The sequence below is a fragment of the Ranitomeya imitator genome, chromosome 6, assembly GCF_032444005.1.
Source record: "Ranitomeya imitator isolate aRanImi1 chromosome 6, aRanImi1.pri, whole genome shotgun sequence".
Lineage (NCBI taxonomy): Eukaryota > Metazoa > Chordata > Amphibia > Anura > Dendrobatidae > Ranitomeya > Ranitomeya imitator.
Genome location: NC_091287.1, coordinates 550,105,034 through 550,122,007, shown reverse-complemented (window position 1 = coordinate 550,122,007; position 16,974 = coordinate 550,105,034). Strand labels below are relative to the sequence as shown.

The following is a 16,974-nucleotide window of genomic DNA, read 5'->3' as shown; positions in this document are numbered from 1 at the left end:
ATACAGCAACATCAGCAAAAAAACAAAAAAGTTATAGTCCTCAGAATAAAGCGATGCAAAAATAATTATTTTTTCTATAAAATAGTTTTTATCGTATAAAAGCGCCAAAACATAAAAAAAATGATATAAATGAGGTGTCGCTGTAATCGTACTGACCCGAAGAATAAAACTGCTTTATCAATTTTACCAAACGCGGAATGGTATAAACGCCTCCCCCAAAAGAAATTCATGAATAGCTGGTTTTTGGTAATTCTGCCTCACAAAAATCGGAATAAAAAGCGATCAAAAAATGTCACGTGCCCGAAAATGTTACCAATAAAAACGTCAACTCATCCCGCAAAAAACAAGACCTCACATGACTCTGTGAACCAAAATATGGAAAAATTATAGCTCTCAAAATGTGGTAACGCAAAAAATATTTTTTGCAATAAAAAGCGTCTTTCAGTGTGTGACGGCTGCCAATAATAAAAATCCGCTAAAAAACCCGCTATAAAAGAAAATCAAACCCCCCTTCATCACCCCCTTGGTTAGGGAAAAATAAAAAAAATTAAAATAAATGTATTTATTTCCATTTTCCCATTAGGGTTAGGGCTAGGGTTAGGGCTAGGGTTAGGGTTAGGGCTAGGGTTAGGGCTAGGGCTAGGGCTAGGGTTAGGGCTAGGGTTAGGGCTAGGGTTAGGGTTAGGGCTAGGGCTAGGGTTAGGGCTAGGGCTAGGGCTAGGGTTAGGGCTAGGGTTAGGGTTAGGGTTAGGGTTAGGGCTAGGGCTAGGGTTAGGGCTAGGGTTAGGGCTAGGTTTAGGGTTAGGGCTAGGGTTAGGGCTAGGGTTAGAGCTAGGGTTAGGGCTAGGGTTAAGGCTACAGTTAGGGTTAAGGCTACAGTTAGGGTTGGGGCTAAAGTTAGGGTTAGGGTTTAGATTACATTTGCGGTTGGGAATAGGGTTGGGATTAGGGTTAGGGGTGTGTCTGGGTTAGAGGTGTGGTTAGGGTTACCGTTGGAATTAGGGTTAGGGGTGTGTTTGGATTAGGGTTTCAGTTATAATTGGGGGGTTGCCACTGTTTAGACACATCAGGGGCTCTCCAAACGCGACATGGCGTCCGATCTCAATTCCAGCCAATTCTGCGTTGAAAAAGAAAAACAGTGCTCCTTCCCTTCCGAGCTCTCCCGTTTTTCCAAACAGGAGTTTACCCCAACATATGGGTTATCAGCGTACTCAGGACAAATTGGACAACAACTTTTGGGGTCCAATTTCTCCTGTTACCCTTGGGAAAATACAAAACTGGGGGCTAAAAAATAATTTTTGTGGGAAAAAAAAAAGATTTTTTATTTTCACGGCTCTGCGTTATAAACTGTAGTGAAACACTTGGGAGTTCAAAGTTCTTACAACACATCTAGATGAGTTCCCTGGGGGGTCTAGTTTCCAATATGGGGTCACTTGTGGGGGGTTTCTACTGTTTAGGTACATTAGGGGCTCTGCAAACGCAATGTGACGCCTGCAGACCATTCCATCTAAGTCTGTATTCCAAATGGCGCTCCTTCCCTTCCGAGCCCTCCCATGCGCCCAAACGGTGGTTCCCCCCACATATGGGGTATCAGCGCAGTCAGGACAAATTGCACAACAACTTTTGGGGTCCAATTTCTCCTGTTACCCTTGGGAAAATACAAAACTGGGGACTAAAAAATAATTTTTGTGGGAAAAAATTTTTGTTTTATTTTTACGGCTCTGCATTATAAACTTCTGTGAAGCTCTTGGTGGGTCAAAGTGCTCACCACACATCTAGATAAGTTCCTTAGGGGATCTACTTTCCAAAATGGTGTCACTTGTGGGGGGTTTCAATGTTTAGGCACATCAGTGGCTCTCCAAACGCAACATGGCGTCTCCTCTCAATTCCTGTGAATTTTGGATTGAAAAGTCAAACGGCGCTCCTTCCCTTCCGAGCTCTCCCATGCGCCCAAACAGTGGTTTACCCCCACATATGGGGTATCAGTGTACTCAGGACAAATTGTACAACAACTTTTTGGTTCCAATTTCTTCTCTTACCATTGGGAAAATAAAAAATTGGGGGCGAAAAGATAATTTTTGTGAAAAAAAAATGATTTTTTATTTTTACGGTTCTGCATTATAAACTTCTGTGAAGCACTTGGTGGGTCAAAGTGCTCACCACACCTCTAGATAAGTTCCTTAGGGGGTCTACTTTCCAAAATGGTGTCACTTGTGGGGGGTTTCAATGTTTAGGCACATCAGTGGCTCTTCAAACGCAACATGGCGTCCCATCTCAATTCCAGTCAATTTTGCATTGAAAAGTCAAATGGCACTCCTTCGCTTCCAAGCTCTGTCATGCGCCCAAACAGTGGTTTACCTCCACTTATGGGATATTGGCGTACTCAGGACAAATTGTACAACAAGGTTTGGGGTCCGTTTTCTCCTGTTACCCTTGGTAAAATAAAACAAATTGGAGCTGAAATAAATTTTTTGTGAAAAAAAGTTAAATGTTAATTTTTATTTAAACATTCCAAAAATTGCTGTGAAACACCTGAAGGGTTAATAAACTTCTTGAATGTGGTTTTGAGCACCTTGAGGGGTGCAGTTTTTAGAATGGTGTCACACTTGGGTATTTTCTATCATATAGACCCCTCAAAATGACTTCAAATGAGATGTGGTCCCTAAAATAAAATGGTGTTGTAAAAATGAGAAATTGCTGGTCAACTTTTAACCCTTATAACTCCCTAACAAAAAAAAATTTTGGTCCTAAATTGTGCTGATGTAAAGTAGACATGTGGGAAATGTTACTTATTAAGTATTTTGTGTGACATATCTCTGTGATTTAATTGCATAAAAATTCAAAGTTGAAAAATTGCAAAATTTTCAAAATTTTCGCCATATTTCCATTTTTTTCACAAATAAACGCAGGTAATATCAAAGAAATTTTACCATTATCATGAAGTACAATATGTCACGAGAAAACAATGTCAGAATCACCGGGATCCGTTGAAGCGTTCCAGAGTTATAACCTCATAAAGGGACAGTGGTCAGAATTGTAAAAATTGGCCCGTCATTAACGTGCAAACCACCCTTGGGGGTAAAGAGGTTAACTTAATATTTTGTTGCACAACCTTTTGAGGAAATCACTGCAATCAAAGGATTCCTGTAACTGTTAATAAGACTTCTGCACCTCTCGACAGGTATTTTGGCCGACTCCTCAAGAGCAAACCGCTCCAGTTGTCTCGTGTGTGAAGGTCGCCTTTTCCAGACGGCAGGTTTCAGCTCTTTCCAAAGATGCTCAATAGGATTTAGGTCAGGGCTCATAGAAGGTCACTTCAGAATAGTCCAATGTTTTCCTCTTAGCCATTCTTGGGTGTTTTTAGCTGTGTGTTTTGGGTTATTATCCTGTTGTAAGACCCATGACCTTTGACTGAGACCAAGCATTCTGACATTAGGCAACACATTTCTCTCTAGAATCTCTTGATTGTCTTGAGATTTCATTGTACCCTGCACAGATTCTAGACACCCTGTGCCAGATGCAACAAAGCAGCCCCAGAACATAACAGAGCCTCCTCCATGTTTCACAGTAGGGACAGTGTTCTTTTCTTGATATGCTTCATTTTTCTGTCTGTGAACATAGAGCTGATGTGTCTTGCCAAATGTTCCATTTTTGTATCTTCTGTCCATAGGACATTCTCACAGAAGCTTTGTGGTTTGTCCACTCTGGCTTTTTTATGATTTTGTTTTTCAACAATGGTGTCCTCCTTTGTCGTCTCCCATGATATCCACTTTGGGTCATACAATGACGGATGGTGCGATCTGACACTGATGTTCCTTGAGCCTGAAGTTGACCTTTAATCTGTTTAGAAGTTTTTCTGGCTCTTTTGATACCATTCGTATTATCCGTCTCTTTGATTTGGCAATGTTCCTCCTGCGGCCACGTACAGGGAGGTCGGCTACAGTCCCATGGCTCTTACATTTCTGAATATTATGTGCAACTGTAGTCACAGGAACATCAAGCTGCTTGGAGATGGTATTATGACTTTTACCTTTAACATGTTTGACTATAATTTTCTGTTTAATCTCCTGAGACAACTCTTCCCTTCGCTTCCTCTGATCCATGCTGAGTGTGATACTCACCGTGTCACCACACAGCACAGTGAGTATCTGTAGCCCTATATACCGGCCACTCACTGATTCCAGGATTGTAGACCCCTGTGAGGCTAGTTAGTGGACACACCGCGATCTAACATGTCCCTTTTGTCACATTATTTTCAGGGGTCCCATCATTTCTGTCCAGGCCTATTTCATGAGTTTCATTTTTTTTTTTTTTTTATTCTGTGGAAGCATGGCTGAAAAGCAATGTCTGACTTTCATTTGTTCGTTTTCATGGATCTTTTATTTATTATTACTTTTGTCGGATTCAAGTTATTTCTGTAACCATTGTGGGTTAATCTGTCATTAAACGAGGGGGACCAACAATTTTGGCCGTGTGTGTACTGTTATTGGGAATGGTGGATTCTGTGTTATCTACTGTATATACGTATATACAGGTGTTATTGGTTATTGTACAGGAGGAGAAGGTGAGCTATGATATCACCTATTGTGAATCTTGTGTTATTTACTGTGTATAAGGGATTTTTGAGGGTATTTTTTAGCAAATTTCCTCTCCAAAATCCACCTCAAAAACGGCATAAAAAACTCTTGGAAACCTCTTAGGGTATGTGCACATGCTGTGGATTTCCTGCGGATCCACAGCTTTTTTTCCGCGCAGATTCCCTGCAGATCCGCAAGTGATTTACAGTACAATGTAAATCAATGGGAAAAAAATGCTGTGCTTATGGTGTGGAAAAATCCACACGGAAAACGCAGCAGATTAAAAAAAGGAGCATGTCAATTCTTTTTGCGGATCTGTGTTTCTGCACCCATTCCATAATAGAAATCCGCATGGGTAAAAAACGTATGAAATCCGCACAGAATCTGCAAAAAAACGCACAAAATCCACAAAAAAAGGCCGGATTCTGACCTGCGTTTTCTGCCAAGAAATGCAGAATCTGCACAGAAAATTCCACAGTCTAATCTGCAACGTGTGCATATAGCCTTAGGGACTAAGTGCACACGACATCCTTTAAACAAAGGTGAACTCAAAGAGATTTTCAAACAGAAGATACCTCAGGAAACTTTAAAGGTTTTTTTCCATGAGGAATCTTATGCGTTTTTACGTCACTTTACATTTGTTGTTTTTTTCATTCCATTGAATAATGAAGTAACTGCTAGTGGTTTTAGAAGCAAAAACGATGGCAAAACACTACAAAAAAAAAAGTTTGTTCTTCAGGATTACTTTTGAGCCTTCCCATTCACTTGTATTGCAAAGTATAGAATGTCTTCCTAGCGGAAAATGTCAAAAGAAAGCAGATAAAAGAAATACTCATTACTTCTCCTGATGGAATCCGTTCCAAACTAGGCACTGGCCAATCAAAAGTCTGCAAAAAATGCTCCATCAGTTCCATTACCTTTTTCCAGCTGTGCTACACTTTATTGCTACACCAAACTCAGCTTTGCTGCATTGGTTTCACTCCAGTGTCCCTGCTTTGCTGTACGGCCACTGATAATTTAGCTGTTCTGCATTGGTTCCACTCCACTGCTCCAACTCTGCTTTTTCAGTCACTGTTTTTCTAGATCTTCTACATCAGCGGCCTATCATGTTCCCTAATCAGTTATTTTGTTTGTGTGTAGCCCATTCACTACTTCCATCTATCCCCCACCCCCTGAAGATGGCCGGACCATCATTGTAAATACATAATTGTAAATACATACCTGTACATTGTATTTCCCCTCCTCATTGTAGATTGTAAGCTCTCAGGAGCAGGGGCGGCTTGTGTTGCTTTAATTATTGTATTGTTAACACTGTTACTTATGACTGTTGTGTTTGAAGCTGTTAAACTGTAAAGCGCTGCGGAATATGTTGGCGCTATATAAATAAAGATTATTATTATTATTATCAGCCACCACTGCAACAACTTCCCTAGTCCAATCACCATTGTTCTAGGACTGCTATATCATGCAACGCTGCTACAACACTGCTACTCCTATCATTGTTGTTCTAGCTTTGCTACAGTAGAATTCGCTGTTTCAGCTCAGAAACATTAGTCTCCACTGTTTCAACTTCAATACATCAGAAACCGTTGTTCCATTTCTGCTACATCAGACTCCATTGTTTTTGCTCCACTGTATTAGTATTAGTTTTTTTCTGTTCCAGATCCACGGTATCAGACTCCACTGTTCCAGCTCTGCCACAGTAATTTTCAGTGTTCCATCTTTGAAACATCAATCTATGCTATTTACCCTCCTCAACATCAGTCTCCATTTTCCAGCTCCCCATCAGTCTCCACTATTCCAGCTCAGCTACATCAGTCACCGATGTTCCATCCTTGCCACATAAGTCTCCACTGTTCCATCTCTGCCACATCATTCTCTGCTGTTCCATCCCTGCCACATCAGTCTCCTCTGTTCCATCAGTCTCTGCTGTTCCATCCCTGCCACATAAGTCTCCACTGTTCCATCTCTGCCACATCATTATCTGCTGTTCCATCCCTGCCACATCAGTCTCCCCTGTTCCATCAATCTCCTCTGTTCCATCCCAGCCACATCAGTCTCTTCTGAACCATCAGTCTCTGCTGTTCAATTCCTGCCACATCAGTCTCCACTGTTCCATCTCTGCCACATCAGTCTCCACTGTTCCATCCCTGTCACATCAGTCTCCTCTGTTCTATCAGTCTCTGCTGTTCCATCCCTGCCACATCAGTCTCTGCTGTTCCATCCCTGCAACATCAGTCTCCTCTGAACTATCAGTCTCTGCTGTTCCATTCCTGCCACATCAGTCTCCTCTGTTCCATCTCTGCCACATCAGTCTCCTTTATTCCATCTCTGCCACATCAGTCTCCTCGGTTCCATTCCTGCCACATCAGCCTCCACTCTTCCATCTCTGCCCCATCAGTCTCTACTGGTCCATCTCTGCCACATCAGTCTCCTCTGTTCCATCCCTACCACATCAGTCTCCTCTGTTCCATCCCTGCCACATCAGTCTCCTCTGTTCCATCCCTGCCACATCAGTCTCCACTGTTCCATCTCTGCCACATCAGTCTCCGCAGTTCCAACTCTGCCACATCAGTCTCCGCTGTTCCATTTCTGCCACATCAGTCTCCGCTGTTCCATTTCTGCCACATCAGTCTCGACTGTTCCATCTCTGCCACATCAGTCTCCTCTGTTCCATCCCTGCCTCATCAGTCTCCACTGTTCCATCTCTGCCACATCAGTCTCCACTGTTCCATCTCTGCCACATCAGCCTCCGCAGGTCCATCTCTGCCACATCAGTCTCCGCTGTTCCATTTCTGCCACATTAGTCTCTAATCTTCCATTTCTGTCACATCAGTCTCTACTGTTCCATTTCTGCCACATCATTCTCCACTGTTCCATCTCTGCCACATCAGTTTCCATTGTTCTATCTCTGCCACATCAATCTCCTCTGCTCTATCTCTACCACATCAGTCTCCTCTGCTCTATCTCTGCCATATCAGTCTCCTCTGTTCCATCTCTACTACATCAGTATCCTCTGTTCCACTATTCTAGCAGGGGCAGCACGGTGGCGCAGTGGATAGCACTGCAGCCTTGCAGCGCTGGAGTCCTGGGCTCAAACCCCACCAAGGACAACTTCTGCAAAGAGTTTGTATGTTCTCTCCGTGTTTGCGTGGGTTTCCTCCGGGCACTCCGGTTTCCTCCCACATTCCAAAGACATACTGATAGGGAATTTAGATTGTGAGCCCCATCAGGGACAGTGATGATAATGTGTGCAAAAATGTAAAGCGCTGCGGAATATGTTAGCGCTATATAAAAATAAAGATTATTATTATTCTAGCTCGGCAACATCAGTCTCCACTAATCCAGCTTGTCCCTTCTCCCCACCTTTACTGTAGTGCAAATAGAAAAATCTAAAAAAAAACAGAAATAGTATTGCCATGTATGTAAATTTCCAAACAAATAAAATATATAATATTTATTTTATACTGTGGACACAGAAAAAAAATATCAAAATAGCAGAATCATTTCCACAATGAAAATGGACTAAAAGGAGATCAGAAAGTCGTGTGGACTCGAAAATGGCACCAGTAAAAATGACAGCGCGAGCTACACCCCCTCAAAAAATACATAAAAAATACATAAAAAATACAAGCCTTCACACAACTCTATAGATGAAAAAAAAAATTGAACATGAAGCCTGAAAAAAGTATTTTGCACAGTTTTTATACTATAGTGGCTCGTAAAACAAAGTTACTGGGTCAAATTTACCCCAAAGTGAACATAAAAACAAAAAAAAAAACAATGGGATAATTGGTATTGTTTTACTTTAAATTTTTTTCACTGTTTTTCAAAGCAACGCCTAAAAAAACAAGTGATCGTACGGCGACCGGAAAAAGAAAATAGAGTTCCAAAAATGGAAAAATTGGCCGTGTCGTTACGGAGTTAACAATAAATGCGACACATCGGCTGCAAGAGGGATCCAACCGGTGGCCGAGGAGCGTTCCTGACATCGGTAGGGTCACGGTTTACGTCGGTAAGGGCATCTCCGGCACCGATTCCGTCATATCTGACAGGAAAAATTTGGCGGCACCAATTCTAAGCCATTGTTTTCTGTCACGGATTGAGGGGGCACTACACGGGGTAAGATTTCACGTTAATTTAAAGGCGATTATAAGCTCAGAAGTCTCTCAGGGGACAGTTTGCCCACATCAAAGATGGCGGCGAAGATCATCAACAGTTGTTGCTGCTGTTGACCGAGTAACCATAACCGCCTTTTTTTTTTTTTCACGCTTCCCTTTGGGTGACGTCATTGAGTCGGCGTCGTGACTCCGCCTCCAAAAAAAGAGACGTAGCCAATGGGAATCCGATCACTGCCCCCCCATGACGTCGTCGTCCCGCCCCCCGCCTTTCTCTCCTCAGTTCAGGTCGCTCACAGTCTAGAGGGAGACGACGGCGGCGGCGGCGGCGGAGGAGGAGGAGGAGTGCGCGGAGCTCGATGGAGACCTGACTGAGGAGAGTTTACCCGCCAGGAGCCGCCATTACTGCTCCGTCAGGAACTTTATCGCTTTCATTTCCTCCCTTCTGTGAGACTGTACTGGTGGAATCAAGATGTACGCCGGAGCCGGCCCTGGTGAGTCCAGTGTGAGGGGTTACGGGGGGCTGCTCCGGCACGCGGCTGCTCGGCTCCCGTTCTATCGCCCCCCTCTCCTTCCGTTACCGGAGACTTTCCGGCGCCATCTTGAATTTATTTATTTATTTTTACATCTTAACGGTCGCGGCGCGTAAAGTCCCGCTTGAGGAGATTTGGTCACGTGCCAGTCGTCCCGGGGCATTCTGGGTAAATCCATCTTAAAGGGCCAGAGGTGCTGCTTTTTAGGCCACTTTTTTTCCCCCCTGTTATTATCTTTTTGGCTCTTGTGTAATGGGAAATGTTATAGATTTTACCCTTTTTCTTGTCGGTTGGGGGAAGGGATTATGCTTTTTTGTCATCGTTGCTCACGTCATATTACAGTTACTGGTTATTTTAGGATGTTTTCTACAATGAGTCCATGCTGGTAAGAAATGCAGTATGTAACTGGAGGGTTGAGAAAAACTTGCTATCACAGGTTAGCACCGTTTTTTGCTTGGGTAATGCAGTTTACCCCTGTATTTACTGGATCAGTCGGGCACCATTGATCCATCAAATTGCTATTATTATTTATTTATATAGCACCATAAATTCCATGGTGCTGTACATAAGGGGGTTACATACAAAGTTATAGATATTGTTTATAGTAAACAAATTTACAATGATTGTAGAGTGCTGCGGAATATGTTGGCGCTATGTAAATAAAAATTATTACTATTATTATAACAAATGACAGACAGGTACAGAGGGGAGAGGACCCTGCCCTTGCAGACTTACATTCTATGGGATAGTGGGGAAGGGACAGAAGGGTGGTGAGGCGGCAGCTCTGGCGGTTGGTGAGGCGGCAGCTCTGGCGGTTGGTGAGGCGGCAGCATGGTTATTGCAGGCTGTAGGCTTTCCTGAAGAGATGGGTTTTCAGGTTCTTTCTGAAGGATCCGAGGGTGGTGGATAATCGGATGTGTTGAGGCGTGGAATTCCAGAAGATGAGGAATATTCGGGAGAAATCTTGGAGGCGCTTGTGTGAGGAACGAATAAGTGTGGAGGAGAGTAGGAGGTCTTGGGAGGATCGGAGGTTACATGAGGGAAGATAGTGGGAGATTAGTTCAGAGATATAGAGAGGGGACAGGTTGTGGATGGCTTTGTAGATCAGTGTTAATAGTTTGAACTGGATTCGCTGGGGAATTGGGAGCCAGTGGAGAGATTTGCAGAGGGGAGAAGCAGGGGAGTAGCGAGGAGAGAGGTGGATTAGCCGGGCAGCAGAGTTGAGGATGGACTGGAGCGTTGCGAGAGAGTTAGCGGGGAGGCCACAGAGGAGGGTGTTGCAGTAGTCGAGTCAGGAGATGATGAGGGCATGCACAAGAGTGTTAGTAGATTGTGGGCTGAGGAAGGGACGGATTCTGCAATATTTTTGAGTTGGAGACGACAGGAGGTGGCAAGAGTTTGGACGTGCGGTTTGAAGGACAGGGCAGAGTTGAGTTACCCCGAGGCAGCGGATATCAGGTGCGGGAGAGAGCGTGATGCCGTTTACCATAATAGATCGGGTAGGGGAGATACGTGACATGGGGGAATGATGATGAGTTTGGTTTTGTCTGCATTGAGTTTTAGGAAGCAAGAGGTGAAGGAGGATATGGCTGACAGACACTCCGGGATTCTGGACAGCAGAGAGTTGACATCTGGGCCAGAGAGGTATATCTAAGTGTCGTCCGCCTACAGGTGGTACTGGAAGCCATATGACTCTGAGTTGTCCTAGGCCAAGGGTATAGATGGAAAAAAAAGTTGGGGCCCCAGGACAGAGCCTTGAGGGACTCCAACAGAGAGAGGGCAGAATGAGGAGGTGGTGTGGGAGATGCTGAATGTGCGGTATCTTTAGCAGTAGTCGACTGTGTTAAAGGCAGAGGACAGGTCGAGGAGGATGGAGAACTGTCCAGCTTTGGCTGTAAGTCATTGGTAATTTTGGTCAGGACCGTTTCAGTGGAGTGGTGGGGGCGGAATCCATACTGGAGGTTGTCAAGGAGAGAGTTAGATGAGAGGTGGGATGAAATTTGACCATGGACGTGATGCTCAAGGAGTTTTGAAGCAAATGGGAGCAGTGATATGGGACGATAGCTGGGCATAGCAGTTTATTATTATTTGTATAGCACCATTAATTCCATGGTGCTGTACATGAGAAGGGGTTACAAATATACAAATATCACTTAAAGTAAACAAAACGAACAATGACAGACTGGTACAGAGGGAAGAGGACGCTGCCCTTGCGGGCTTACATTCTACAGGATGGTGGTTAAGGAGACAGTAGGTCGAGGGTTGCAGTAGCTCCAATGGTTTTGAGGTGGCCGTGTGGTCTTTACAGGCTGTAAGCTTCCTTGAGGAGGTGGGTTAAGGTTTGTTTTTTCAAGGATGGGTGTGATGGTGGCATGTTTAACCCCTTCCCGACCTGTGACACAGCGTATGCGTCATGAAAGTCGGTGCCAATCCGACCTGTGACGCATATGCTGTGTCACAGAAAGATCGCGTCCCTGCAGATCGGGTGAAAGGGTTAACTCCCATTTCACCCGATCTGCAGGGACAGGGGGAGTGGTAGTTTAGCCCAGGGGGGGTGGCTTCACCCCCTCGTGGCTACGATCGCTCTGATTGGCTGTTGAAAGTGAAACTGCCAATCAGAGCGATTTGTAATATTTCACCTAAAAAAATGGTGAAATATTACAATCCAGCCATGGCCGATGCTGCAATATCATCGGCCATGGCTGGAAATACTAATGTGCCCCCACCCCACCCCTCCGATCGCCCCCCCAGCCCCCCGATCTGTGGCCCGCTCCCCTCCGTCCTGTGCTCCGCTCCCCCGTCCTCCTGTCCGCTCCCCCGTGCTCCAATCACACCCCCCCGTGCTCCAATCAAACCCCCCCGCACTCCGATCCCCCCCCGTGCTCCGAACCACCCCCCCTGCACACCGATCCCCCCCCCCTGCACACCGATCCACCCGCCCGCACACCGATCACTCTCCCCCATGCTCCGATCCCTCCCCCCCCGTGCTCCGACGCCCCCCCGTGCCCTGATCTCCCCCCCCTGTGCCCTGATCTCCCCCCCTTATACTTACCGATCCTGGCGGGGTCCGTCAGTCTTCTTCCCCGAGCGCCGCCATGTTCCAAAATGGCGGGCGCATGCGCAGTGCGCCCGCCGAATCTGCCGGCCGGCAGATTCGTTCCAATGTGAATTTTGATCACTGTGATATAATCTATCACAGTGGTCAAAATAAAAAAACAGTAAATGACCCCCCCCATTTGTCCCCCATAGATAGGGACAATAATAAAATAAAGAATTTTTTTTTTTTTTTCACTAAGGTTGGAGTTAGAACTAGGGTTAGGGTTAGGGTTAGGGGTAGGGGTAGGGTTAGGGGTAGGGTTAGGGGTAGGGTTAGGGGTAGGGGTAGGGTTAGGGGTAGGGTTAGGGTTAGGGTTTCGGTATGTGCACACGTATTCTGGTCCTCTGCGGATTTTTCTGCAGCGGATTTGATAAATCCGCAGTGCTAAACCGCTGCGGATTTATGGCAGATTTACCGCGGTTTTTCTGCGCATTTCACTGCGGTTTTACAACTGCGATTTTCTATTGGAGCAGTTGTAAAACCGCTGTGGAATCCGCAGAAAGAAGTGACATGCTGCAGAATGTAAACCGCTGCGTTTCCGTGCAGTTTTTCCGCAGCATGTGTACAGCGATTTTTGTTTCCCATAGGTTTACATTGAAATGTAAACTCATGGGAAACTGCTGCGGATCCGCAGCGTTTTCCAAAGCGTGTGCACATACCTTTAGAATTAGGCTATGTGCACACGGTGCGGATTTGGCTGCGGATCCGCAGCGGATTGGCCGCTGCGGATCCGCAGCAGTGTTCCATCAGGTTTACAGTACCATGTAAACCTATGGAAAACCAAATCCGCTGTGCCCATGGTGCGGAAAATACCGCACGGAAACGCTGCGTTGTATTTTCCGCAGCATGTCAATTCTTTGTGCGGATTCCGCAGCGTTTTACACCTATTCCTCAATAGGAATCCGCAGGTGAAATCCGCAGGTAAAACGCAGTGCCTTTTACCCGCGGATTTTTCAAAAATGGTGCGGAAAAATCTCACACGAATCCGCAACGTGGGTACATAGCCTTAGGGTTAGGGTTGGGTTGGAATTAGGGTTGTGGTTAGGGTTAGGGGTGTGTTGGGGTTAGGGTTGTGGTTAGGGGTGTGTTGCGGTTAGGGTTGTGGTTAGGGTTACGGCTACAGTTGGGATAAGGGTTAGGGGTGTGTTGGCGTAAGAATTGAGGGGTTTCCACTGTTTAGGCACATCAGGGGGTCTCCAAACGCAACATGGCGCCACCATTGATTCCAGCCAATCTTTTATTCAAAAAGTCAAATGGTGCTCCTTCCCTTCCGAGCCCCGACGTGTGCCCAAACAGTGGTTTACCCCCACATATGGGGTATCAGTGTACTCAGGACAAACTGGGCAACAATTACTGGGGTCCAATTTCTCCTGTTACCCTTGAGAAAATAAAAAATTGCTTGCTAAAACATCATTTTTGAGGAAAGTAAAATGATTTTTTATTTTCACGGCTCTGCGTTGTAAACGTCTGTGAAGCACTTGGGGGTTCAAAGTGCTCACCACATATCTAGATAAGTTCCTTGGGGGGTCTAGTTTCCAAAATGGGGTCACTTGTGGGGGGTTTCTACTGTTTAGGCACACCAGGGGCTCTGCAAACGCAACGTGACGCCCGCAGACCATTCCATCAAAGTCTGCATTTCAAAACGTCACTACTTGACTTCCGAGCCCCGACATGTGCCCAAACAGTGGTTTACCCCCACATATGGGGTATCAGCGTACTCAGGACAAACTGGGCAACAATTACTGGGGTCCAATTTCTCCTGTTACCCTTGAGAAAATAAAAAATTGCTTGCTAAAACATCATTTTTGAGGAAAGTAAAATGATTTTTTATTTTCACGGCTCTGCGTTGTAAACGTCTGTGAAGCACTTGGGGGTTCAAAGTGCTCACCACATATCTAGATAAGTTCCTTGGGGGGTCTAGTTTCCAAAATGGGGTCACTTGTGGGGGGTTTCTACTGTTTAGGCACACCAGGGGCTCTGCAAACGCAACGTGACGCCCGCAGACCATTCCATCAAAGTCTGCATTTCAAAACGTCACTACTTGACTTCCGAGCCCCGACATGTGCCCAAACAGTGGTTTACCCCCACATATGGGGTATCAGCGTACTCAGGACAAACTGGGCAACAATTACTGGGGTCCAATTTCTCCTGTTACCCTTGAGAAAATAAAAAATTGCTTGCTAAAACATCATTTTTGAGGAAAGAAAAATGATTTTTTATTTTCACGGCTCTGCGTTGTAAACGTCTGTGAAGCACTTGGGGGTTCAAAGTGCTCACCACATATCTAGATAAGTTCCTTGGGGGGTCTAGTTTCCAAAATGGGGTCACTTGTGGGGGGTTTCTACTGTTTAGGCACACCAGGGGCTCTGCAAACGCAACGTGACGCCCGCAGACCATTCCATCAAAGTCTGCATTTCAAAAGTCACTACTTCCCTTCTGAGCCCCGACGTGTGCCCAAACAGTGGTTTACCCCCACATATGGGGTATCAGCGTACTCAGGAGAAACTGGACAACAACTTTTGGGGTCCAATTTCTCCTGTAACCCTTGGGAAAATAAAAAATTCTGGGCTAAAAAATTATTTTTGAGGAAAGAAAACGTATTTATTATTTTCACTGCTCTGTGTTATAAACTTCTGTGAAGCACTTGGGGGTTCAAAGTGCTCACCTCACATCTAGATAAGTTCCTTTCGGGGTCTAGTTTCTAAAATGGGGTCACTTGTGGGGGGTTTCTACTGTTTAGCCACATCAGGGGCTCTGCAAACGCAACGTAACGCCCGCAGAGCATTCCATCAAAGTCTGCATTTCAAAATGTCACTACTTGACTTTCGAGCCCCGACATGTGCCCAAACTGTGGTTTACCCCCACATATGGGGTATCAGCGTACTCAGGAGAAACTGTACAACAACTTTTGGGGTCAAATTTCTCCTGTTACCCTTGGGAAAATAATAAATTGCAGGCTAAAAGATCATTTTAGAGAAAATAAAATTTTTATTTTATTTTCATGGCTCTGCGTTATAAACTTCTGTGAAGCACTTGGAAGTTCAAAGTCCTCACCACACATCTAGATTAGTTCCTTTGGGGGTCTAGTTTCCAAAATGGGGTCATATGTGGGGGATCTCCAATGTTTAGGCACACAGGGGCTCTCCAAACGTGACATGGTGTCCGCTAATGATTGGAGCTAATTTTCCATTTAAAAAGCCAATTGGCGTGCCTTCCCTTCCGAGCCCTGCCGTGCGCCCAAACAGTGGTTTACCCCCACATATGGGGTATCAGCGTACTCAGGACAAACTGGACAACAACATTTGCGGTCCAATTTCTCCTATTACCCTTGGCAAAATAGGAAATTCCAGGCTAAAAATCATTTTTGAGGAAAGAAAAATTATTTTTTATTTTCATGGCTCTGCATTATAAACTTCTGTGAAGCACCTGGGGGTTTAAAGTGCTCAATATGCATCTAGATAAGTTCCTTGGGGGGTCTAGTTTCCAAAATGGGGTCACTTGTGGGGGAGCTCCAATGCATAGGCACACAGGGGCTCTCTAAACGCGACATGGTGTCCGCTAACAATTGGAGCTAATTTTCCATTCAAAAAGTCAAATGGCGCGCCTTCCCTTCCGAGCCCTGCCGTGTGCCCAAACAGTGGTTTACCCCCACATATGAGGTATCGGCGTACTCGGGAGAAATTGCCCAACAAATTTTAGGATTCATTTTATCCTATTGCCCATGTGAAAATGAAAAAAATTGAGGCTAAAAGAATTTTTTTGTGAAAAAAAAAGTACTTTTTCATTTTTACGGATCAATTTGTGAAGCCCCCGGGGGTTCAAAGTTCTCACTATGCATCTAGATAAGTTCCTTGGGGCGTCTAGTTTCCAAAATGGGGTCACGTGTGGGGGAGCTCCAATTTTTAGGCACACGGGGGCTCTCCAAACGTGACATGGTGTCCGCTAAAGAGTGGAGCCAATTTTTCATTCAAAAAGTCAAATGGCGCTCCTTCCCTTCCAAGCCCTGCCGTGCGCCCAAACATTGGTTTACCCCCACATATGAGGTATCAGCGTACTCAGGACAAATTGGACAACAACTTTCGTGGTTCAGTTTCTCCTTGTACCATTGGGAAAATAAAAAAAATGTTGCTAAAAGATAATTTTTGTGACTAAAAAGTTAAATGTTCATTTTTTCCTTCCATGTTGCTTCTGCTGCTGTGAAGCACCTGAAGGGTTAAAAAACTTCTGGAATGTGGGTTTGAGTACCTTGAGGGGTGCATTTTTTAGAATGGTGTCACTTTTGGGTATTTTCATCCATATAGACCCCTCAAACTGACTTCAAATGTGAGGTGGTCCCTAAAAAAAATGGTTTTGTAAATTTCGTTGTAAAAATGAGAAATCGCTGGTCAAATTTTAACTCTTATAACTTCCTAGCAAAAAAAAATGTTGTTTCCAAAATTGTGCTGGTGTAAAGTATACATGTGGGAAATGTTATTTATTAACTATTTTGTGTCACATAACTCTCTGGTTTAACAGAATAAAAATTCAAAATGTGAAAATTGCGAAATTTTCAAAATTTTCGCCAAATTTCCGTTTTTATCACAAATAAACGCAGAATTTATTGACCTAAATTTACCACTAACATGAAGCCCAATATGTCACGAAAAAAC

General features: G+C 44.7%; 1 protein-coding gene across 2 annotated transcripts in view; it reads left to right on the top strand.

Moving 5' to 3' along the window:
- Positions 1–8,976: 8,976 nt before the first annotated feature.
- The window catches only part of AGO2 (argonaute RISC catalytic component 2), an 87,699-nt gene continuing 79,701 nt past the window's right edge, over positions 8,977–16,974 (top strand). For both annotated transcript variants that reach the window (XM_069731976.1, XM_069731975.1), the window contains exon 1: positions 8,977–9,189. In XM_069731976.1, coding sequence (XP_069588077.1) covers positions 9,168–9,189 — 22 coding nt within the window. In that variant the 5' untranslated portion in view covers positions 8,977–9,167. The remainder of the gene's footprint in view (positions 9,190–16,974) is intronic.